At 47.5% G+C, this 25504-nt stretch overlaps 1 protein-coding gene across 2 annotated transcripts in view; it reads right to left on the reverse strand.

The window, feature by feature from the left end:
* Window positions 1-25504, reverse strand: part of NFASC (neurofascin) — a 1241670-nt gene that overhangs the window by 377666 nt on the left and 838500 nt on the right. For both annotated transcript variants that reach the window (XM_085627649.1, XM_085627634.1), the window contains exon 16: window positions 15926-16073. In XM_085627649.1, the coding sequence (XP_085483775.1) occupies window positions 15926-16073 (148 nt within the window). The remainder of the gene's footprint in view (window positions 1-15925; window positions 16074-25504) is intronic.

The raw sequence follows: 25504 nt of genomic DNA on the forward strand, positions 1-25504 counted from the left end.
GTCCATGTAACAGAGCGCACCCATTCATTAATCACCACCAGGTTCGATAATATTGTCTAACATATGGTGAAGAGATGCCTCCAATAAAGCGCAATGTTTAGCTGTAACGAGGCAAACTGTGGTGCTGCCCCGATGCAAAAAAATCCCCAATGCCCTTTCCTGCATAGATGAGAAAGTGGCTGAGGATCTGGAGGCATGGGGTGCAATGTTGACAACCTTTAATGAATCTGTCATAGCTGACATGGCTTTAGATGAGGGAGTATCCACTGAAAATAGGGGTACCCCAATTTTGATGTAGGGAGAGCAGTAGGGGACAAAACCAATAACGGACACAAAAGTTTTGCTCTACCTGTCTTGATAATAATAGATCGAATGGATCTTGCTGATATATAACCCAGAAAGTCGCTTCCGGCTATACCATTTGAGCGAGAGCACACAAAGAAGTTTGATTAAAGATTATACTTTTTATTTGATAATTCATTGGTACAATTGCAAAACACAGATACTACAAATGTAACTTAAATTGATTTTGAAAAGATATATGCAAAAACCAAAGGAGGCCCCATCAGAGAAGTAAGAGGGGTGTATAAACAATTATATCACATTCATACTCACCAGGCAAAACATTCAACCTTACACAACCAATCAATACACTACATATACATTTTCACCGCGTTAAAAACATTTTTTTACACACAAAGGTATTCTCCTCAAAAACATTAATATGTACTGTTGGAATTGATGGAGACAACAAAGCAATACAAAAAGACACGCCGACGCGCGTTTCGGTGCAATCACCCAACAATGAGGGTGCCACCTTCTTCAGGGCGTAAGTTTTATGCGTTTCTGTTGTCCGAGGGGCCTAAATTAAATCCTAAAGTACATCAGTATCATTGTGAATAAATAGCAGAATCGATACTGGATGAGTCCAAACTGTCAGCGTCCTGGCAAGTTGTGAGGCGAAAAATGTTGAAGGGTAACTCCAAACTCGATGATAGCAGATTGAGAATAGCAACTATTCTGTTTTTGAACCGCGGTTTTTTGCAGCGGTAACTTTTCATCCGAAAGGACGCTATCGACTTGGCGCATCACGAATGCTTATACAAGCAACATCGCTACGTTAAAATTGACATATCCGTGTTAGCGTGTGACTCCGGATACATTGTTTCCATGTACCTTGATATATAGTAACGTGACCAGCCGGCTTTTGATCATCGGACAATAGATCTAAAGTCTGAAATCATTAAAAGAATCGACTTACTTCCAAAAACAGAATAGTTGCTATTCTCAATCTGCTATCATCGAGTTTGGAGTTACCCTTCAACATTTTTCGCCTCACAACTTGCCAGGAAGCTGACAGTTTGGACTCATCCAGTATCGATTCTGCGATTTCTTCACAATGATACTGATGTACTTTAGGCTTTAATTTAGGCCCCTCGGACAACAGAAACGCATAAAACTTACGCCCTGAAGAAGGTGTCACCCTCATTGTTGGGTGATTGCACCGAAACGCGCGTCGGCGTGTCTTTTTGTATTGCTTTGTTGTCTCCATCAATTCCAACAGTACATATTAATGTTTTTGAGGAGAATACCTTTGTGTGTAAAAAAAAAATTTTTAACGCGGTGAAAATGTATATGTAGTGTATTGATTGGTTGTGTAAGGTTGAATGTTTTGCCTGGTGAGTATGAATGTGATATAATTGTTTATACACCCCTCTTACTTCTCTGACGGGGCCTCCTTTGGTTTTTGCATACATCTTTTCAAAAATCAATTTAAGTTACATTTGTAGTGTCTGTGTTTTGCAATTGTACCAATGAATGATCAAATAAAAAGTATAATCTTTAATCAAACTTCTTTGTGTGCTCTCGCTCAAATGGTATAGCCGGAAGCGACTCTCTGGGTTATATATCAGCAAGATCCATTCGATCTATTATTATCAAGACAGGTAGAGCAAAACTTTTGTGTCCGTTTTTAGATGAGGGAGACCAGAGGTGAATGGCATTTTGACGCCCAAGGTGGGTGCATAACTGAAAGCTATAGTGAACCTTGGCTGTGACCTATTGCGCTAAATGGTACATTGTGTATTGGGAATCTGTGGAATTGATCCAATCTGCTTAAGGGATGATTGTATACCTGTATTCAGTGATTATAATAATGGCACCGGTTACATGCACTTTATACTGCGTTAAACTATATAACATGCAAAAATAAAAGTACCCCAAAAAAATCCCAATGTCATCCAGTCTACAATTCTTATTTTAGACCATATTTCAGCACAGAATGTGATGTGAACATTCGGACTACACAGTCCCTAAACACATTTTGACTAAATTACTAAGACTCAAGTTGCATCTCAAGAAAATACAGCAGTGTGTGTAAAATTGCTTCATATTACGTCCCCAAAAGTTAGTATTCCGTTTTATTACCTGAAGAAAAAAATAAACTTGACACTACACTCTTGGGCAAGAAATCTTTTGCTCTTCTTGTAATCTGTGAATTCTCGAATGTAAACCATCAATAATACCCTGGCATCAATCACAGGGGGCTGCAGTGGGTGGGGACGACAACGCCCTGCCTGATTCTTAGTTGCACCCAGTGTGAATCCACAACAAATGTCTTCCTCAGCGTTTTACCCACAGATTCCTTCTTCTGAAGAAGGAAATACAGTCAGAAACAGGAAAATAAGAGATAATGTCCTCACATCTTCTTTCCTATTCTGGTAGTAACTACGATCTGGAATCAATGAGTCTAAACCTGGTCATTTTAGCGTCCCTGCATCATGCAACTCGTAATCGGTCCCTCTGTCTCTAGCACCACGTGTAAATAAGATGGCTCAATCAGCAAACTTATTCCTACACGCTTTTAAGAAAATTAAACACCTTCTTGCATCTAGCCAGTTCAGACTAACGGCACCAACGGCTCAATCATGTCATGTCTGGGCTTTGTAAACGCATATTAGCTGGGATCCTGCAAACATCATTTCTCCAGGGTTCAAATGAAGTGTATGGCCTACTAAGTCCGGCCAGAACAACATTCTAAATCTGTTGTTTGACAAGGTCTCTTGGCATCACTCCTTATGATAGTCAGATGAGAAAGGAGTCTTTGCAGCACAGATAGCTTCCACCGGGAAAACCCTCCAGAACATCTACGGCATCAAAAGAGACCTTTATGATGTCAGCAATCACTGTCTGGAACTACTCCCAGCACTTAATCAGGATACAAATGGACATGCTCACCTTCAGGAAACTTCTGAAAACTCACCTTTTTACCTTAACCTCAACTAATTCTGAATGAATCCTTTCCCTGTTCAGGTGGCTCCTACTTTCCACATGCGGATCTGACTAATTGAGAATTTCTGTAATGTCACTCAAGTATGTCTTTTGTGTTACGTGTAAAGCGCAACAATGCCTTTCAGTGAATAGCAATGCTATATAATTGAAAAAAATAAATAAGACCACCTGTTGCAAATGTGTCTGTTTGTGCACACATTGGTGCTTCAGGAATGTGTACGGTTGTCTGCAGTCTTCCTACAAGTCATTGAAGCTCCTGGTGTGGCTGCTATTAATTACGTCTGCCCCCAGCCTGGTGTGAGTGGTACCTATCAACCCTTGAAGGTAGGATGAGGTACACTTAGTTATGTTATGTTCTAAACATTTATAGAGCGCACGCCTACTCCGAGGAGTGTCCCGGCGCTGGCAGTGGAGGCAACGAGTCGCATGCGGGATACTAATTGTTAAAGAGGTGGATTTTGAGCTTCTTCTTATACAGTTCGAGGCAATCAGCCTCAGGTAGGGTGGGAGCTTGTTCCAGGAGAGTGGTCCAAGATAGGAAAAGGATCTCCCACCCATTCGGAGTCGATTGATTCGAGGTACCCTTGCCATGTGTGCTGAGGAAGAGCGGAGGGTACGTGGGGGATATATGAACTAATTCTCCCTTTGAGATATGATGGCCCAGTCCCATTCAAGGACTTGTGCATGAGGACCAAGGCTTTAAATGTCACCCTTGGTTTCATCAGGAGCCAATAGAGGGCCCTTAGGTGGGGAGTCACGTGGGAACTGGGAGGGATTCTGAGCAACAGCCTTGCTGCAGCGTTCCGTACTACTCGAAGTCTTGCATTCTAATCACCAATAATTTGCATATGGAATGCAGGCTGGAACCAGTTTTATGTTTACCAAGAGGCACAAGTGATGCTGACCAATGGTTAACCAGGTTACGCTGTTTGGACACTTGATTCTTCAGGTCTACGAACACTGATCAGTCAATGCTTACCCGGAGGTCCTCATTACTGTTTTTAGGTCTCGCCTGGTGTTAGCAGCGCATGCGCTGCACTCGCCATGCGAGGGCTTCTTGGAATCAATACGGTTCCAGAAGTCGAGTCGCTGCTCCACCTGCATTTTTGATTTGTGTGTGTCGTCTTGCGTCATGGATTATGCAAAACACAGTGTAATGATTGCCCCGGAGGCAATCATTACACTGAGGGTTGCCACCCTGTCCGCTTTTGGCCCCGCCCACTGGGATTGGATCTTTTAATTGTGAAGGAACACTGCCTCCTTCAATTACTCGGTAAGCACTATTTTTGAGCCCTAAAAGAATTCACTTTGAAATGCATGTTTCACTTCCTCATTGATTTGCCGCTGGCTGGCCGCTTTCAACGCGCTTGTTTGTTCATATAATTAATTTGGAGCGCGTTCCGCTGACTTTAGCGGCCGCGCTTGGTTTATTTAATTTTTTGGGGAGCGCGGTCCTGTGACTTTAGCGGTCGCGCTTGTTTTTTTTTTTTTTTTTTTTTTTTGCGGCTGCAGACCCGGTTACTTTTTATGCTTTTCACAGGTTTTTCCCCACGCCCTGTAATTTATTTTACACACTCGCGGTGGCCATACTCGGTGATTTGCTTTCTTTTTCCTCTTTCCTGAGATTTTCACTAGGCCATGTGATCTGTTTTACACACTTCGTTTGTGATACAGGAAGGAACCCTTTTTGTTATTGTTTTTATGCTTTAGAGAAGTTTTTACTGCATACTTTTTTAAAGACCTGTGATACGTTTGCACACTCACGTTGACGATGTATAGTTTTCTTTGTTTTTTTAGTGTTTTTCGGAAGTTGTTACCGGAATGTCACTAAACTCTACTAACAAGGAAACTTTCTAAACAGAAGTTAGGCCTAATTGTAGCTGAGGTATGCGTTCTGTGATTGGAAAAAGGCTTTTACAGTAAATAGTTACCCTCAACGAATGGCTTGAACTTCCTACCTGCTCAGCTACTTTACCAAGTTACGCGAACCAGGACTTGTCACTACATCATCTTTTTCTGGCTCGGTTTCCATTCTGCTGATGTCGGGAAAGTTTAGAAGTAGGTTGTACCCACACTTTGCCCCGCCACCCCCCAGTCTGTGGGTACCAGTTACAATTGTGCCTCGGACGTTTAACGTGCACGCTACTTTCCGGGTCCGTCCCACCAGGTATGCCTGGTGGCCTGAAGCAAGACCCGGGAGGAGAAGGCGCTAGTTGCAGCTCTTGTAACACCGCAGGAAAACAATTTAGCACTGGTCGCTTTCTGAATATAGGGAATGTTTGCTTAAGGTCAAAAAGGCCCTGCTGGCGGGAGCCTGCCGTGAGACAGGCGCACCTCTGCGGGTCTCTGTGTGGCTCCTACGCTCTCCTTTGTGTGTTAAAAGGTGGCAGTGACACCTTATTTTGGATCCCGGTAAACCAGTAAAAACAAAAGCCCTTGGTCTTTGCTGATATTTACAAGCTCTGTTTTAATTATAATTTGTGGCTCACTCGATCCCCCTCCTTATTGCATTTGCATAATTGCTTTTGCCTGGAGGCGTGAGCTTTAGTATACGACCTTTGTGTTGACACACACTGACGTGAGGGAGCTGCTGCTGATGCCCTGACAGGAGGAGGAGTTTTGCAATTTGACTTTAAGCAAACAGCCAGCGGGGTAGGTTACACTAGTGATGAGTTATACTGCTTCTTCCTGTTTGGCATCAAACGTTTGGAGAGCAGGACCCCTGGACAGTTTAGTCTTACCCAGTACAGTGGGCTTCTGTCCCAGCCCCTTGAGCTCCCTACTTCCGGTCAGACCTCTTCAGCCATTGCTTTGAGATCATATTATGCGCCACAAGTGCCTACACCTAAAACGGGGCACCGTGCATGCCCCTGCTTTCCCTTTCAGATATCTGGACGTGGTGCATAAAGCGGGGTACAGTAGCCATTTCACCCACTATCCAGTGCTTTGAGTTCGGTTTTGTCGATGTATTGTTCCACAGACCTGCACTTTACACTATCCTGCACGCAGCAGTGAGCGTGACATCCCTGCGTGCTTTCGGGTGTAGATGACCCATTAATGGTGCTTTTTGGAACAACTATTGAACGTGCCATCTTGCTATGGTCAGGACGGGCTGCTAGTCCTTTCACACTTGGGTCCATGTGTGGTGGGGGCATTTTGGGTTATACACGTAAGTCAGCACTTGCGGCACAGCAGCTTTTCGTGGATTTTGCTCTGAAAGGTGCATAATAATTGGTCGTGTTTGAGGGTAGGATGGGTCGTTATCCATGTTGAAACTGGATTTTATAATTATCGCAAAGACTTTCTAGGGATCCGGCCCTGTGGAGTTGGCAGTACGAATCAAAGACTATTTAATACCCTGGCAACGTCATACCCCCACCTCTGTTTTTTTATTAGTTTTTTTTTATTCAATTACTGTGCCATTCTGGACACAAGCAGCTCTTATTTCACAGGCTAATTTTCGTTTGGTGTTCAAACTTCCCTAAGCATTGGCCTTTAAAATGACGTTCAGAGGTTACTTTTTCATGCAGTGCTCAGATTGTAAGCAATATACTAATCATGGTATGTTCCTTTAAGAAATGAACAGTTTGGGAATACTGTAGATACCAGCCAGAGTCACTCAAAAGAAGTTTGATTTAATTACTCAGTGCGTTACTAGCGTCCCGTTTTCCTGCAGTATTATGTACTCATTCCATTTGTTTTGGCAACGTTTAGGGACATTTTAAAGATAATAGCTTGCGAAAAGTAGAGAAATGTGATGAAGAACAAGTTACTTACCTTCGGTAACGATGTATCTGTAAGAAACATTAGTTAGTTAGATTCCTCACCTTAGAATATCCCCAGGCGTCAGACTGGATCCGGAAGATTTTTCGTCAGCAATACCCCTTGCGCGTCGCTAGGCGTCGTCTGCGGCTCCGCGTCCGTCGTCGGCGTCGTGCGCCGGAATGACGTCGTCGGAGTACTTAGACGCCGCCCTCGCGCGCTGACGTCAGTTCTTGTACATAGCTTTCCGCGCCAGGAACGCAGAGCCATGCAAAGACCGACACTGGTGCCAAAAACAAAATCTAGGGCCCTGAAAAGGATAACCTTAACCCTAGATGTCAGTTCGCAGAACGGGAGGATGGGTGGGTCGGTGAGGAATCTAACTAACTAATGTTTCTTACAGATACATCGTTACCGAAGGTAAGTAACTTGTTCATCTGAAAGAAACACGTTAGTTAGATTCCTCACCTTAGAATAGATACCCAAGCAATACCATCCCCGGTGGTGGGTCTGCGAACCAAGATCACACCAGAAAGTCCTGGAGGACAGAACGGCCAAAGAATCCATCCCTCCGGACTTGGCTGTCAAGGTAATAATGCCTGGCAAACGTGTGTAGCGAAGCCCACCTCGCCGCCTGACAGATGCCCTGCAAAGGGACACCCCGTCCCAAAGCAGTAGTAGCCGCTGTGGCCCGAGTAGAATGGGCGCGCAGCCCAACAGGAGGGTCCTTTTTTGCCAAGGAATAACAAATTTTGATGCACAAAACGACCCACAGAGAGATGGTCCGTTTGTGCACAGCTTTCCCCTTCTTAGCACCCACGTATCCAACGAAAAGTTGGTCGTCCACCCGGAACTGCTTTGTGCGGTCCAGATAAAAGGAGAGCGCACGTTTTGGGTCCAGACGGTGGAGCCTCTCTTCCTCTTTGGAAGGATGCGGAGGCGGAAAGAAGGTGGGCAAGGTGACAGACTGCCCAAGATGAAAGGGGGTCACCACTTTCGGAAGAAAGGAGGGACGAGGCCGAAGGACAACCTTGTCCGGATGAACAGAGAGAAAAGGAGGCTTTGATGATAAAGCCTGGAGCTCACTCACCCATCTAGCCGAGGTGATGGCTACCAGAAAAGCAGTCTTAAGCATCAGCAGACGAAGAGGACAATTATGAAGAGGCTCAAAGGGAGCGCACATTAGAAATGTGAGAACAAGATTCAAGTCCCACTGAGGCATTACAAAAGGGACAGGAGGGAACGTGTGAGTAATGCCTTTTAGAAAGCGTGTAACCACAGGGGACTTGAAAAGAGAAGGCTGATCAGGAAGCCGCAAGAAGGCAGAGATGGCAGCAAGATAACCTTTCAAGGTGCCCAGGGCAGAGCCCTGTCGGGCCAAAGAAAGAAAAAAGAGGAGAACCTCAGAAAGAGGGGCGGAGAGGGGATCCACAGCCTTTGCTGTGCACCATGCCACAAATTTGTTCCACCGGCAGGCGTATACCGTCTTTGTGGAGGGACGCCTGGCTGCCAGAATGATATCACAGACTTCAGGAGGCAAGTCAAATGGCATCAACTGCCGCCGCTCAATCTCCACGCATGGAGGTGGAGGCTGGACAGGTTCGGGTGGAGGACCGTCCCCTGCTGCTGCGACAGAAGATCCTCCCGAAGGGGCAGACGTATCGGAGGATCGGTCAACATACTGAGTAGCTCGGGATACCAGTACCTTTGTGCCCAATCCGGAGCCACCAAGATGACTTGGGCCCGGTCGTGCCTGATCTTCTTCAGCACTCTGGGCAGAAGTGGTATAGGCGGAAAGGCGTACAACAGACCGCAACTCCACTCGTGACGAAAAGCGTCGCCGAGCGAGTGCCGCCTTGGAAATTCCAACGCGCAGAACTGCTGACATTGCGCGTTCTCTTCGGTGGCGAATAGATCTAACCAAGGCTCTCCCCAATGCTGAAAGAGACCTTGCGCCACTTCGGAGTTCAGACGCCATTCGTGATCCATCATGCACCGTGGGCTGAGTTCGTCTGCTCTGGCGTTCAGAGAGCCCGCCAGATGTTGAACCACTAGGGTGACGCCCTGGTGTTCCAGCCACGTCCAGAGGCGCAGAGCCTCCTGACAAAGGGTCCACGACCCCACCCCGCCCTGTTTGTTGCAATACCACATGGCGGTGGTGTTGTCCGTGAACACCTGCACGACACTTCCCCTGACAGAGGGAAGGAAGGCTTTCAGTGCAAGTCGGATCGCTCTCAACTCCAACAGGTTGATGTGGAGGCGAGACTCCGCCGGAGACCAGAGGCCTCTGATCTCCGCCTCTCCCATATGGCCACCCCATCCCAGGAGGGACGCATCCGTCACTACGACATGCTCCGGTTGGGGAAGGGAGAGGCTCTTGCCCGTGACCCAATCGCGGTCCGTGAGCCACCACTGCAACTGCTGTGCAGTGCCCTCCGAGATCAAGACATGGTCGGACAGGTTGCCGTGATGCTGGGCCCACTGAAACTTCAGGTCCCACTGCAGAGCCCGCATGCGCCGCCTGGCGTGATGCACTAGTAGGATGCAGGAGGCCATCAGCCCCAGAAGCCGCAACACTAGCCTGACCGAAACTCAGGATAGAGGCCAAAAGATGGGAATCAGGGCCTGAATATCCCGGACCCGCTGTTCCGGCGGATAGACCCGGAACTGCGCCGAATCGAGAACCGCTCCGATGAAGAGGAGCTCCTGAGAGGGACTCAGGTGTGACTTCGGCACGTTTATTGAAAAACCCCATCAAATGCAGGAGATCCGCCGTAGTCTGGAGGTGGGAGACGACTGCCTGGGGCGAGCCCGCCTTCAACAACCAGTCATCGAGATAGGGGAAGACTGGAACCCCTGATCTGCGCAGATGAGCTGCGACCACCGCCATCACTTTCGTGAACACCCGAGGGGCACTGGTAAGGCCGAAGGGGAGCACGGTAAACTGAAAGTGCTCTTGACCCACCGTGAACCGCAGGTAACGCCGGTGGGCCGGCAGGACGGGGATGTGGAAATATGCGTCCTGCAAGTCCAACGCTACCATCCAGTCTCCAGGGTCTAGGGCAGCTAGAACCTGAGCCAAAGTTAACATCTTGAACCTCTCCTTCCGGAGGAAGGCATTGACGTTCCGGAGGTCCAAGATAGGGCGTAGGCCCCCTTTGCCCTTCTTGGGAACCAGAAAGTAGTGGGAATAACAACCCTGACCTACTTCTGGGCTCGGAACGCGCTCGACGGCCCCCTTGGCCAAGAGGGCCGAAACTTCCTCGTGGAGAAGATTCAAATGATCCCCCGAGATACGGTGGTGCTGCGGTGGCATGGCTGGAGGGGTCGTCTCGAAGGGGAGGGAGTAGCCCCTTCGGACGATTTGCAGCACCCACCTGTCCGATGTGATGGACCGCCAGTGGAGCAGGTGATGGCGAACTCTGCCGCCCACTGGCGTGGAATGGGCCTGAAAGCTCGGACTAGGAAGGCTTTGAGGCGGATGCTGCCGGGGTGGATGTGGGCTGACCGCGTCGTCCTCCAGAACCGCCTCGGCAGAAACCACGTCCGCGACCGCGCGCAGGTTGGTTCTGCGGCTGGTGGCTAGGCGTACGTGAGGAGGCACCCCTTCCTTGGCCATGAAAGGGGCGAAAGGCGGAAGTTTGCGACCGCGGGGCCGAGAGGCCCAAGGACTTGGCCGTAGCCCGGGAGTCCTTAAAGTGATTCAGCGCACTGTCCGCTTTCTCACCAAAAAGGCGAGTGCCATCAAAGGGCATGTCCATGAGAGTGCTCTGGACATCACCCGAAAAGGACGTGGACCGCAGCCAGGCGTGACGTCTAAGCGCCACCGTGGTAGAAATCGCCCTACCCAGCGAGTCCGTAGTGTCAAGCCCACATCGGATAGCATGTCGTGCTGCATCCCTCCCATCGGCCAGAGCCTGTGTAAGTCGTGTCTGGACCTCCTCCGGACACAGGGGCAGCACGTCCTCCACCGTATCCCACAGAGAGTGGGCATAACGGTCCAAAATACAGGCGGTGTTCAAGGACCGCAGGCCCAAACTAAGGGAGGAGAACAGCTTTTTGCCAAACTGTTCCAGTCTCTTGGAATCCCGGTCCGGCGGAGCGGTCGGGAAGGAGGATTGGGAGGTAGAAGCCTGGATAACCAGGCTCTCGGGGGTAGGGTGTTGGGACAGAAAACTGGGGTCGCCCGGAGCAGGGCGGTGGCGCCTGGCGACGTTCCTGTCCACAGGAGGAACTGTGGAGGGCTTGGACCAGGTGCCCTGCAGAACGTCAATGAGGGCCTCATTGAATTGCAGCAGAGGCTCAGTGGAGCTTGCTGCAGACTGAAGCACCTCAGTGAGGACGTTAGTTCTCACAGCCACGGCAGGTAGCTCGAGCCCAAGGGCTGCGGCCGCCTTGCGCAGCACCACAGAGAAAGCAGCACCCTCCTCCGAAGCCACAGTCGGAGGAAAGATGAATCCAGTGTCTGGAGAGGTATCCAGACCACTGGCCTCCCCCAGTTCATCTGCCCAGTCCTGTGACAGCTGAGCCTGAACGGCCATAGGATCCTCGGACCCCTCCCATTCGCCCCCGTCATCCGATTCCTGGTAAACAGAAGGAAGGATCGGAGCCGGACGATAGACATAATGTGTCTCCAGCGGCGCCGAACGCGGCGTCCATCGACGCCGTAACGGCACCGGGTCCGGAGCGAGGGCTGAACTGGGGCACGACGCCGAGCGGAGCCGGCGTCGGAGGTGGAACCGGTGTCGACGCCGGCAGAGGAGGCGTGACGAGGTCGACCGGCGTCGGCGGGGACTCGGGAACGGGTCCCTCGGGCACTTGCGGCGTCGAGGCCGGAGCCGGCGACGGCGCCGCCGGCATGCAAGGTTGCCCAGTCGGGTGCGCGGGGCCCGAAGGCGCGCCAGTGGGCGTCGACGGCGGAGCCAGGTTCCTCATGGCCGAGAGGAAGGCACTGACTTCCGCCGGCGTCGCGTCAGTCCCAGGGACCGGCGGGTATGGGGACTTGCACGGTGCCTGCGGCTCCGCTGGAGCCGCGGGGGTGGAACCACCCTGACCCTCGGCCGAGTCGCGCGACCGGCGAGGGGAGTCTGAAGAGCGGTGTCGCCTCTTGGACTTCTTGGAGTGCTTCGACTTACCCGAAGACTTGGAGCCAGACGATCGATGAGGACGTCTGCTGCGGCTCCGCGACCGATCCTTGGACCTCCTCCTGGACCGGGATCGAGAGGGGCGCGGAGCCGAGTGGCGAAGCTCGAGAAGCTTACGGGACCGCTCCCGTCTAGCCTTCGAGGTCAGGGCCTTGCAGTCCGAACACGACTCCGCGTCGTGGTCGAGGCCCAAACAGTAAAGGCACCGGCGGTGATGATCCGTAACCGACATCAAGCGGTTGCAGTCAGCACAGGCTTTAAAACCAGGCATCCTACCAGCACCGGAGTCGAGACAAGGATCAAAAAGGATCAAAAAACTTAGTCAAAAAAGACTAAAAGGGGTAGCTCTCCCGGATCTGCGCTTACTGGCGCGGAAAAAAGAAGAACTGACGTCAGCGCGCGAGGGCGGCGTCTAAGTACTCCGACGACGTCATTCCGGCCGACGACGGACACGGAGCCGCAGACGACGCCTAGCGACGCGCAAGGGGTATTGCTGGTGAAAAATCTTCCGGATCCAGTCTGACGCCTGGGGATATTCTAAGGTGAGGAATCTAACTAACGTGTTTCTTTCAGATCATCGCCCTGCCCACCCCATGACCTCCTCCGTCCCAGAGATCAACTGGCATTTAGGTGTAAAGGTAGTTAGCAGGAGCCCGACCAAACTAACTGCCGAGACCCCATGGGATAGGTCAGGCACCTCGCTGACACCAGGCAGACCCAGCAGCATATGGGACTGGAGTGAGGATGGCAGATATATTTTCTTTGACCTCACTTTTCACCACCCCAGCTCTCTGTCTCGTGTTTGCTGTGCTCACAATACATGTTTACCCTCCTACCATGTGTTTTTAACTTTTCCCTGCCAACTCTCTGCAGTTTCCTCCTCCCTGTGAGTATTTTCATACCATCTCTCATGAGTGTGCCTAGAAATGTAATGCTTAACCTGCAGGCACAATTATGCATGCCGACTATTGTGCAAATATAGGTCATGATTTGTGCAATTTTTTTCTCGGGGCATTTTATTAATATTGTGGGACTGAAATAAACTATGTTCAGCCTTTATCCCACAGTTCCTTGCCAGGATTTGTCCACAAATCCTTCGCAGCGGTTCTTACCGGTCGGCCATCGCAACGCGTTATCAAGGCGGCATGGCTTTCTTTAACAATTACATTGATGCGCGATCAATTTGTGCATTTATATTCCAATGTGCACTGCTTACTAAAGGAAGCACATTTGATATATGTTCTGGGCAGGGAGTCCCGTTTAATATATGTTCTGGGCAGGGAGTCACGTTTGATATATGTTCTGGGCAGGGAGTCACGTTTGATATATGTTCTGGGCAGATCCGCTTATTGTTGACTTATGTATTTATGTAGTTATACATTTCCTTAATTGAGTGTTTGTTTCTACAGCTATGTACCTCTGCGATGCAGTTACATTCTTTCTCCTGTTGCCAAAGAAAGCTCGGAATTCAATGACAGCTTATTAACCATTTTAATACTTAACGTCTCTGTAACATAGCTTACAAACATTGGCAAAGCCAACAGATCTACCTAAACACTTATAAGGTCCCAAAGGCGAGACCTATTGGCTATGCCAATGCTTGTTTGTATTGGGATGGCGGGGGCAAAATTTCCGATTCTGAGGACTAGAGGCGGCCAAAGCAGGGTATGGTTAGGCCATAGGGAGCCTTCCATGCCCCTTGCAGTACACCATGGGTCCAGGCTGTGCTCATATCAACAATCCCTGTAGTGGGTACAGCAGGGTTTTGCTTTTTCACCTGGTGAAACCATGCCTAGTGTCTCTAGGCCCTGAATGACCAGGTCCAGAGTTACCGGGCTACATATATAATGGCCCAGTGCTGTGTAACAGTCTAGGAGAGAGATAATGGCAGTCTGCTGTTGAACCACAATTTTGAGCAGGCTCATTCAATGATTCCTTCGTGGACATCATTGGCACTGTGCATACTTCAAAAAAGATGCTGCACATCACATATGGTGGGGAATAAAGCAGAAACCCCATTTATGGGAACTGCATTGAATTTATCGGGGAGTATGTAGGTCCGTCTTCACACTACTGAGAACAGGTTAACATGGCCTGGGTCCCGGCAACAATAAGTTGTCACAAGCTGTGAGTCAACCCATTCCCTAATGTAACGGCCAATATATAAGCTTAAATATTGTTGGGCAAAACATTCGGTACACGCTCCAAATGGAAGAGCTTACTCTCTAGTTTCAAAGTGAAAAGCAAAACATGGAGTATCTCTACTGGATTCACTATCTATCTGTCCGGCCTACACATAAGGTAGGTAAAAAATGGTGGGAATGTTGGCGAAGTGGTTCCTTGGCATTCTAGGGGTCTGCTCCTACAAAAGTTTGGGGAGGAGGTAGATTATGAGGAGGCAGTGCTGAACAAGGTGCCAAGGCAATCTCTTTAGTAAACATAAAACACCTTATCATGTGCTTGGAAGATTCTCCTTAAATAGTCGAAATATTCCCACATCATCAAATAGGCTGTTACTTTTACATCCTTTTTTTATCTCGAGGCTTTCATGAGCATTTTCCCCGTAAGTTTCCTCAAATAGGATCCCTGAAATGCATAACCAAAGGGATAAGGAACTTGACAACAAAGTTGTTGTGGACCAAGTATGTGCCTTGGATTGATGTTTTACTATTACTGGTCTTGATGTTGACACATGGTTTGCTTGTCATCTTTGAAGTTAGTATCAGGGACAAGAGCGGCACACTTATGCAGAATGGAACTGACAAACAGAGAGCCAGCAACATCTGCTCAGACATATGTGGAGTTTGTCTAGCAGAGTCTAGCAGTGAAATCCTAGAAACAGAGTATAGGAGTTGAACATCTTGGGCCTTGCCAGATGTTTTCCATGGTCAGAGTTGAATCTTTTAGTCAGTACCCCTTGGAAGAAGAAAGCTTTCTTTTATGTGCGCAATGCATATTTTGTAAAATGTTTTGAGAAAAAGAAGGACCTATATTGTACCTCCTCACCAAGCGGTGCACGTTTCATTACACAGGAAAAACGATACAAATTGAACCCTACACTTTTTGGTCCTGGATGACAAAAGCCCTCAACAATGTGACAGAGTGTTCTCCCCATATACTGAATGAAGGCAAGTGCCCTGTGAATCATTCCGCAAAAACATTTATTACGAAGAACTTGCTGCCTTTGAAAATACTCTTTCTTTGTCAGTTTAATCAGGTTCAGTTAAATGGCTGATCATTGGAGTACAGTATAGGCCCAAAGAACAATTTGAGCTAGAAGACACAGCAGACTATACCAGCATAAGAAAAAAACATTTTAAATTCTGTGCCGCTAAAAACTTTTAGTTAAAAAATTAAAAAACAAAAATAGAGCAGAAGCTCTAAAGAGGACATCCTGTTTTGACACATGGTAAAATAATGCAACACCTCCAGTGGGGGCAGAGCTTAGTACCAATCCATACACTGACTAAGTGCTAAATGGGGGTAAACTGGCCATTTCCTAATCTTTATTGTATCACCTTTACTTTAATGTAATAAAGATTCCCAGGCTGATACAGAGAACACTCCAAAACATGGTAATCTATGAAAAAATCCAACACAGTGGAATCATGACAAATACGATAAATTGCTTTGGATTCAGAAGGTGACACATAGCATGATACAATCCTTAATAGTAACTAGCATGAAGACCAAATGGATATGCCCAATGATTTGAAGACAGCACCCACCTGTTTCCAATGTACAAGGGGATGTCATCTTTTTGCCAGGTAACTGTGAGTTTCAAAGTTGGATCATACTTGATCTGGCAGTCAAGTTGTGCTGTAGATCCCCTCTTAGCAACCAGGTCTTCAGGTCCGTTCGCTATCCTGGTGGGGTCTGTAAAAAAAACACAAGGTATCCTCTTTGTGTATGCTGCAGAACAGCATTATCTTAATTATTTAAGCACCCCTTGCAATCCACAAATCAAGGCTCATCGAAAATAACCCATTCTAGTGTAGTGAAGACCTCAGCTGTCTAAAACTCAACAGGATCTCAAATCCCACTGACTGCCTCAAAGAAGAAAAAATGAATTATCTGAAACAATATTTTGCCCGGTGGTAATCCTCCCCAAGAAAATAAACTTGAAATAATTCTGGGGATTCAGGTGAGAACTCAGGAAGTTAAAATTATTCAGAAATATCTAATTATTTCTCTTCTCCTTAACTTTTTATTTCTAGGTTTAGTGAAAATCATTTTGGGTCTGATGGCTCCAATTCAAATAATGTTTTATTTATAGTTTAGAGCCACAAATTAACAATGATTCGCGAAGAAAACCTGATTACAGCGAAAACACTACCCCCCACCCCTTAGCTTTAGTTCCAAATCCATATAATATGTGACTATCACCTTAATACTAAGTTGGGCCTCACAACAAATCATAATTTGCTGATGTTTGGCAATCAACGAAGATGTGTTTCAAGTTCTTTTGGGCTCTTACACATAAGTCTGCACTTAGGCTGTTTTGGACAGGTTAGAATTCAATTTCCTCATAGCTTAAAGCGTTTTATTTGGCTAATTCTTAATCTTGTGAAGGGTGTCAGTATCATAGATGCGGTGAGCACATCCAGTTAACTAATCATTCATATATTTGTACAAAATACAATACCAAATATATGAAGATATTTTCCTTACTATTGATGAATTGTACAAAATTAGTTATTCAAAGTCTTTTTGCAACTAACCTTAAAAAGCTAGACTAGGTACTGTTATCTAAAAAGAATTCTCTTAAATTTAACGTTAAAAAATAGTCACTACAAAAAGTAGCATAGTTACTGGCAACTGGGGAACTCAATGTTCATACTGCTTCAAAAATGGACACATGGAGTGCATTAGGAGCTTTTCTACGCAAACTAAGGCAGAGGTTTAGGACACAAGCTAATGCTTTATGGCAACACAACATTAATCCAAGCTCTAATGACATTACCACTATCAGAGGAGAGGAGAATGTCCCAACTCCTCAATACTTGAATCCAGGTGCTAACATCCAGATCTTTTATTAGTTTTTCGTCTGGGAAGATAGATTGAAGAATTTCTACAGGAGAACAGAAATATTCTTTCCAATGATTGCCCTAGTCACAGGGGATACCTGATGGACACCTTAAGATTTGTAAAATTGTAGTAGTGTACTACCTAACATATTTATTGGCTTTACTTCCTTTCTCGTTCTAAATCCTTCTTCATTCTGTTATCAAAAGATATCCCAAGTACTTGTAGCACTTGGTATGCTACAAACTACTAATATTATGACAAAAACAGGATCTTAAGAAGAATAAATAGAGACTCTATGGCACATATCAAATTTAGGGTTCAATACCGATCCGGTGCCGCAAATTAATCCCATCAATGGCCCACGTACTTCTGTATCTTGTAGCATAAAACACACAGTGACTCCTTTAAGTTGATGACTAGGCTATTAGTTGCAGCATAGATGGACAGTACATTCAATGTGTGTTTTAGGCTAATAGGTGTCTGACTGCAGATAAAAATGCCATCTGTGTAACAATATTCAGAGAAAGATTGTGGTCAATCTTCAGAGAAAAAGCAATGTTTTTATAATTTTATGTCAAGCTCACAAAGGCATTGATTAAGGAGGATTGAAGTAAGGAGAGAGCCCTGCTGCACACATCAGCAACATTCAATATTATCATTGAGCTGAAATTTCCTAAATGCCAAGGTTTTACAAATAATTTAGTCACCTGCTTTAATCTTGTTTGCCAAAGAGTATGACCCAGATCACCAAAAGCAGTGCTCTAAACCACATAAGATCAATGCAACGCCTCCTCCATCAGTCTTCATGGCTCGAGATGTCAACAATATGACTGCCTTTACAAAGAGCATTGCAGACATTCGTTTTGAAACCCGTTTGAGTATCAAGACTAACAGTCAGTTACCACACAAGCAAGTAATATTGCGCCACAAAGTTGGCAACGATATTTGAGTCAGGAGACAGCATGGACAGTAGTCAGCAGGTAAGAGAATTTTTCATAGCACTTTTCTCTAAAATCAAAACTAAATAAGATCATCTCCAGTCCAGAAGGTAAATCCCAGATACAACATAACGTGTATTTGTAAAGCGCACGTTCACCCAGAAGGGCATCTTGGCACTGAATAACAAATGTTTATTGTTACCCAACTCAATGGTACTCACTTTATCGACCTCAGAAGGATGAAAGGCTGAGTGGTCCTGCCAGGATTTGAAACTGTGACCATGAGGTCAAACAGGCCAAATTAGTCCACTAAGCCACTAAACCCGGGTATAAGATATAACAAGCATTTGCAATGCAATAGGTCTCGCATTGACACCAGTTTGAGCTATTGACATTGTAAATGACAATGCCTTTTATTTTGGTTTTCATTTTTAAAACATAAATAAATGGCATTGTCATTCATAATGCCAATAGCTTGAACTCTCGTAATGCCTTTTATTTTTGTTTTCATTTTTAAAACATAAATAAATGGCATTGTCATTTATAATGCCAATAGCTTGAACTCTCGTAAATACAAGACAATGCCTTTTATCATAAATGCAATGCAATATGTCTTGTATTTACGAGAGTTTAAGCTATTGCCATTATGAATAAAAATGCCATTTATTGAGGTTTTAAAAATTAAAACAAAAATAAAAGGCAGGGTTTTTATTTCCAAAATGTGCCGTGAAGCAGTTGTGCGGTGTAGTGTCTTAGGTCAAGGATACCAGACACTGAATATTCTTTTATAACAAGCTTTATTACATGCTTCGTACTCGGTCCCTGTCCCTACTCTAACTGACCTTCGACAGCCACGGCAGGTTGTTCTCTTCCTTCACTCCCGGGTTGCCCAAACATCTTCTGGAGCGACTCTCTCATGACTGGAGTGCACTTCTGAAAATGCGACACATTCCTGGTAACCCTCCGGCTGTCGGACTCCGTGGTCACCATGGTACCCTTTTTTTGAGTAATCGTCAGAGGCTCAGCTCGGAATTTACAGTCCGTTTTCCTTTGCTGTTCCTGTTTGACTATGACGCAGTCCCCTTCATGTATGGAGGGTGATCTCGCTCTTCGGGCGTCCGCATATGACTTCATTTTGTCTTTTCCACGGCGGTCAGCTGACATGACCTCTTGATGAATACGAGCGGGTGAGACCGCTCTCAGAGCGCCTTCCCAGGTAGGTATCCGGGTTCTGATGGATCGACCTAGCATTAAGGGGCGGGGCATTTTCCTGTGGTGGCATGCGGTGTTGTTCTATAAGCCCTTAGGACTACATTGAGAGCCACTTGAAGATCCCTTTTTTCGACTGTCGCTTGTTGAAACGTCTTTTTGAGAGTGGCCATGAATCTTTCAATGGTCCCATTGGCCTGCGGCCTTAAGGGCGTGACTTTACGATGCTTGAAATTCAGATTCCTCGCAAATTCACCAAACTCATGTCCATTAAAAGGAGGGCCATTATCCGTCTTAAGTTCTTTGGGAATACCCCACGCCGCAAACACTTCATCCAACACTGCAATGGTGCTTGAGGCGCTGGTGGATGACACAAATTGGGCTAGTGGAAACCTTGAATATTCATCCATAATTGCCAGGACATACTTTCCTGATTGGAGAGGTCCGTAAAAGTCCATGGCAAGTTCTTGCCACACGCCACTGGGCAGTTTTGTCATTTGCAGAGGAGCTGGGGGAGCTCCTTGACTAACGAGTTGGCATTGAGGACAGTCTTTGAGGGTGAGTTCCACCATCTGATCCAACAGCGGGAACCACACCCGCTCTCTAAGAGCTCTCTTAGTTGCAACCACTCCTCGATGACCTTCATGAGCGAGGTTGATGATGCCCTGCAGTAATTGCGTCGGAATGATAATCCTTTGGTCCCTCAGCAGAAGACCTTCCGAGGTGGCAGAGAGCTCTTCACTCACATGACGGAAGGCTTGCATTTCTTGTCTGACTGTGGGATCCTTCCCTTCCTCCTCACTGTTGTGTCTCCACCTATTGGTCTGCAGTCGGCGAAGTACTTTCTGCAGAACGGCATCCTGCGCAGTGGCCTCTTGAATGGCTTCCAGGGGAACCGCTGGTGGTTGAGCATGGCCCACCACAAAGTGGATGTATTCCTCAGCTATCGACGATCGTGATGCCATCGATGATTGAGGGTGTCGTGACATATAATCAGCCGGATTTGCTGATTTTCCCGGCTTGTGCAGTATCGTGTATGTATATTCCTGTAGACGCAAACCCCATCGCTCAATCCGAGGTGGCATCTTCGACCTGGGATTTCCGAAGATGGTGACAAGCGCCTGATAATCAGTCACCATTGTAAAATGTTTGCCATAGATGAAAACATGGAAATGCTCGCAAGCCCAAACAACCGCCAGACTCTCTTTCTCTGGTTGAGAATATGCCTTCTCCGTGTCTGACAGGCTGCGACTCGCATAAGCTACGATATGGCGCTGATCACCGTCATTGTCGTACTGAGCCAAAATCGCACCCAGGCCCACAGGGCTAGCATCTACAGTTATTTCAGTCTTCCTTTTGGGGTTGAAATATGCTAAGTTATCGGCCGACTCAACAGCACGTTTGATGTCTTGGAACGCCCGCTCACACGGAGGGGTCCAGTTAAAAGGCTGTCCTTGCTTTGTAAGCGTTCTGAGGGGATGGCTAAGTGTGGCATAGTCCTTGATGTATCTGGCACAATAACTGGCCATACCCAGAAATGATCGAATGTCACTGACATCCTGGGGACTCTTGGTGTCATTTAGGGCCATCACTTTTTCAGGGTCAGGCTTTATTCCCGCTCCAGAGAACACATGTCCAAAGAATTTGAGAGTGGATTGATGGAATTCGCACTTGTCCTTGTTTAGGGTCAGATTAGCTTCCAGGAGGGCATGACATACCCGATCTAGGGCCTTATCGTGTTCCTGCACGTTTGACCCATACACAAGAATATCATCGCTATAATTCAGCGTGTTGGGTATGTGTTGTATGGTCTGACGGATGGCCTCTTGAAAGATCTCCGCAGCCGAGGAAATGCCAAAACTTAACCGTTTGTATCGAAACAAACCCAGGTGAGTTGCGAATGTTGTTATGTACCTCGATTTTTCATGCAACTCCAGCTGATGGTATCCCTTGTTTAGGTCAAGTTTCGAAAATACCCTGGCACCATTTAATGCAGAGATCATATCACTCAAGTGAGGCCCGGGATGACGTTCCCTTTCAATCGCAGTGTTAGGAAGCCGCATGTCAACACAGACGCACCTTACCAGAGGTGCCTTTCTTCGGCACAATGACTACCGGCGACACCCATGGGGTGGGGCCGTCGGTCCGCTCAATAATTTCGGATGCTAATAATTCTTGGAGTTCATCCTCCACCGCTTGCTGAAGGTGGAATGGCACTCGCCTGGGATGTTGTGCTACAGGCCTTATCTGGTCATTAATGTGAAGTCGAACTTGACATTTGTTCATCTTTCCCAGCCCAGTGAACAGCTTGGGGAATTTGTGTAAAATGTCCTGGTCACCACTAACCCGGTATAGAATCTCAACCAAACGAAGGCGCTCCGCCGTTGGTAAGCTGAGAAGACAATCAGCTTCCGGGCCATCAATTACGTGTATGAATGCTGACACAGACGTGTTCTGGTGCCGGAGGGTGGTTGAGAATTTTCCTAGACAGGGAAGTGGCTTCTTTGACATCCAAGTAAATACCCTGACATACGCTGGACAGAAAGGCGGCTGTGGCTTCATTTTCTTGTATTCCGTTACCGGGATGTAATTCAGTGATGCTCCAGTGTCCAGAACAAACTTCGTGGCGTGATTTCCTACGCTTATGTTCAATCTCGGGTACTTTTTGAGTTGGTCCGGATCTGCGACCATACTGGCGTAATCAATAGTGTATTCAGATTCACATGACTCTGATCGAGAGTCCCTGGACGGCGACCTCCTCAACCATTGAGACCTCCTTGATTCTCTGCTAGAATGTGAGGAGCTAGAAGACGACTGTGGTCGATCTTGTACGGCTTTCACATGGTGTCGTCTAGTGTCAGAACGAGTTGGCCTTGTCCCTTCATTCTGTCTTTCCTTGCGATATTCTCCACACATTGCTTCAAAATGATTTGTTCGTCCACATTTTCGACATTGCTGGCCCATGGCTGGACAGGCCTCTCTGTGCGGGAAGTCATACCCGCACCGATAGCATTTTCGTCCACGGTCTGGTTTCTTGTTACTTCAGCCTGACTCATGCCTTCTACGCTCCGTGCGTTGCTGGCGAGAGGACTGTCGGATGGGTGCCGTCGCTCCTTCGAATACCTGCGACTGCCACTGGCTTGCACTCGGCATACCTGCTCTCGCCTTTCAGGGCGTCCGGTCTCCATGCTCTTAGCTTGTTCCTCCGCTTGATCATACACTCGGGTCATTTCCTCAATCTCCTCCAGATTATGACTCTTCCTTAATAGTCTCCTTCTCAGAGTCTCGGACTGACAGCCATCAATTATTTGTGATCTGATGGCATCATCCGTGGAGAACGCATCAAATTCACAATACCTGGACAATCGACGTAGTCTCGTTATGAAGGTGCTCATCACTTCCTCTTTCCCTTGACGGGCTTGGTGAAAAGCGTATCGTTCATAATCCACATTTCTCTTATGTAAAAACTTCTTGTTTAGAGCATCTCGCACTTTATCATATGTCCCTGTGTCTGCCTTTAGCAGTTCTTTGATTAGCTTGCTGATTTCTTTACCCACCAGGTTGCGCAGTGCGATCACTTTCTCTTCATCCTCTGTCACTTTTGATCCCTTGATGTAATCCTCAAAGTCCTCGAGCCATTCCTGCCATCTGGGACCCATGCTCCCTCCAACCGTCAGCGTTAAAGGTTCTGGTGGGCGCAGATGTGACACTCCTGTCATAATTGGTTTAACTTCATTCCTTTGCGGAGAATTATGGTTCGACATTTTGGCAGCACACTCCTGTTTCCTTCTTGTCTGTGCACGTGCTTGTTTGTTTCTGGTTTGCCTGAACTGGTGTTTGTGTACTTTTAAGACGTTTCACCCTTGTCTTTTTGCTTTTTTTTTTTTCAATGCTTGTTTGCTGGGCCTCGCCTGACTTCAAAATGGCCGCCTAATTGACTTCATAGCGATGTCTTCCAGGAACCGCCTGACTCTAAGATGGCCGCTACATAGAAACTCTCACTCCCATGAGGTCTTTGCTGCAGTCCTTATCAGGCTCACCACACTTCACTCAGCACTCCCGCAGTCACTTCCACAGGTGTCAGCACAACAGCAGTGCTTCACGCACAATTCGGGGTATTTCACCTGGCCAGGCAAGTTCGGAGGGAGCTCCCAACTTCTCCTTCGCGCGCGTGCCGTTTCCCACGCATCGGGGGTGAGCTCTTCGTTTTAGGCGCGCAACGGCGCGCTTTCTTCCGATCACTTCAACAAGGCTTCAGTACGACCTCAGACAACTCCCGATCCCCAGCGCAGCCAGCAGAGTCGGGGTGGGCTCCCGATCTCTCCTAGTCACTCGCGTGTTAGCTCTCATGCATCAGGGGTGACTCACGATTCGGCACGAACCAGCGCTCCAATTCAAACGCGCCTTACTTCGTTCACGCCGTAGAGGGACAGGGACACTCCTCTTGCTTTTTCGGGGACGCTGGGCTGCAGCATCCCACCCTTGTCGCCAGTTGTAGTGTCTTAGGTCAAGGATACCAGACACTGAATACTCTTTATTAACTAGCTTTATTACATGCTTCGTACTCGGTCCCTGTCCCTACTCTAACTGCCGTTTCCTGCGGTTTCTCCTCTTCCCGTTCCCCCTCCTGGCTCCGCCCACTCAACAACTATACTGCTCACATTCTACATGCGGTTCGACTACTTTCATATGTAACTATTCGAAAATCAAAATTCAGATGCCTCCGATCTTCCAAAATACATTCTCCGCTGTTGAAAGTAACATGAAAGCGTAAAAAGAATAACACCAGCAAGCAGGCAGTCATACGGTTAGGAGCTGCAGCATACTTTCGACCTTTTGTCATCAGTTGTGGTCTACTTTATATACCCTCGCTAGGCTGAGAGAATTTAAGTTTGCAGGGGAGGCGAGCGTAAACCAAGTGCAGGAAAGAATCCCTCGGAGCGAGGCTCCGAGAAGCCGTATTTGTGCAAGGAAACCATTTGCATGTGTATGGGTGCGAGTGTGGAGACTCCAGGGCTAGTCTCCAGCCGGGGGGGGAGGGGAGGGGTTCGGAGGAATGCAGGAAATCAGGTTGGGCTGAGGAGGGGGAGGGGATTTGTACTAGCTTGCTGGATATTCTTAGCCAGACACTGGTGGAATGTTAAAGGGGCCCCATCCACTTGGAATCTTTCGTTTTAATAGCATTTTTTCACCACGGTACGGTGTGGTTTATTAGGTCTCGGCTGTCGAAAGCAGCGGATGTGCTGCTCTTGGCATTCGAGAGCATCTTGGAATCAATTCAGATTCCAAAGCTCTCGGAAGTGGAGTTGAAGCCCCGCCCATCTTTCTCATTGGCTGGCTTCATCCTGCATGCAAAACGCAGGCTCACGATTGAAAAGGAGGCTTCTTAGTCCTTCCTAGTTGCACCTTGTCTCCTTTTAGCCCCGCCCATGGGGATTGGATCTCTTACTTGTGGCGTTACACACATTATCTGTGCACTATATTTTTCCCAGCCGACAGCTTGTTTTTGTTAGGCAAGGGTAGATTACGTGATTTGCCTAGAATCACAGGATGTTGGAGCCCACCCCGAGACTCGAATCCCCACATCTCACCTAGAACGCGTGAATGAAGTTTGGATTAAATTGCAAGCTAAAGGGGTTGAGTGTCTCCTCTCAGTCACCCCCCTGCATTGCCCCCGCAAGTGCAGAGATTTAGGCAGCTCAGCGCTTCCGACAGAAGCAAAGAGCTAAAAAGCCAGTCACTCCTGCGTCTACTTATCTTTGAACACAGGGGTCCCATCTGCTCTCACACAAGTTTCCGCTGCGCATATAGCGCCGCGGGTGCATTATCAGAAACATCGGCGCTTCGGATTCGTTTCAAGCACAGAGGTTTCCTGCGATGAGAATCTTCAGTCCCTTGTCTTATCCGGGCGTGTTTGGGGTCTTCAGTGGGTTTAGGCCTCGTGCCACGCTCACAGGCCGTGCTGAGATAAGGCGGGAGCAGCCGCTGGGAGAGGACGGACCTCTCAGAGTGTTGCCCTTATCGTGGGCTCTTAAAATGAGCTGCTGAAACCCCCGGCCTCGAGCAGGGAGTACGGCGTCTGATAGTGTGACAGGTGTCCGTGATGTGGGCCACTCGCGGTAAGTACAGCCC

This window comes from Triturus cristatus, chromosome 1_1 (genome assembly GCF_964204655.1).
Source record: "Triturus cristatus chromosome 1_1, aTriCri1.1, whole genome shotgun sequence".
In the NCBI taxonomy this organism is placed as follows: domain Eukaryota; kingdom Metazoa; phylum Chordata; class Amphibia; order Caudata; family Salamandridae; genus Triturus; species Triturus cristatus.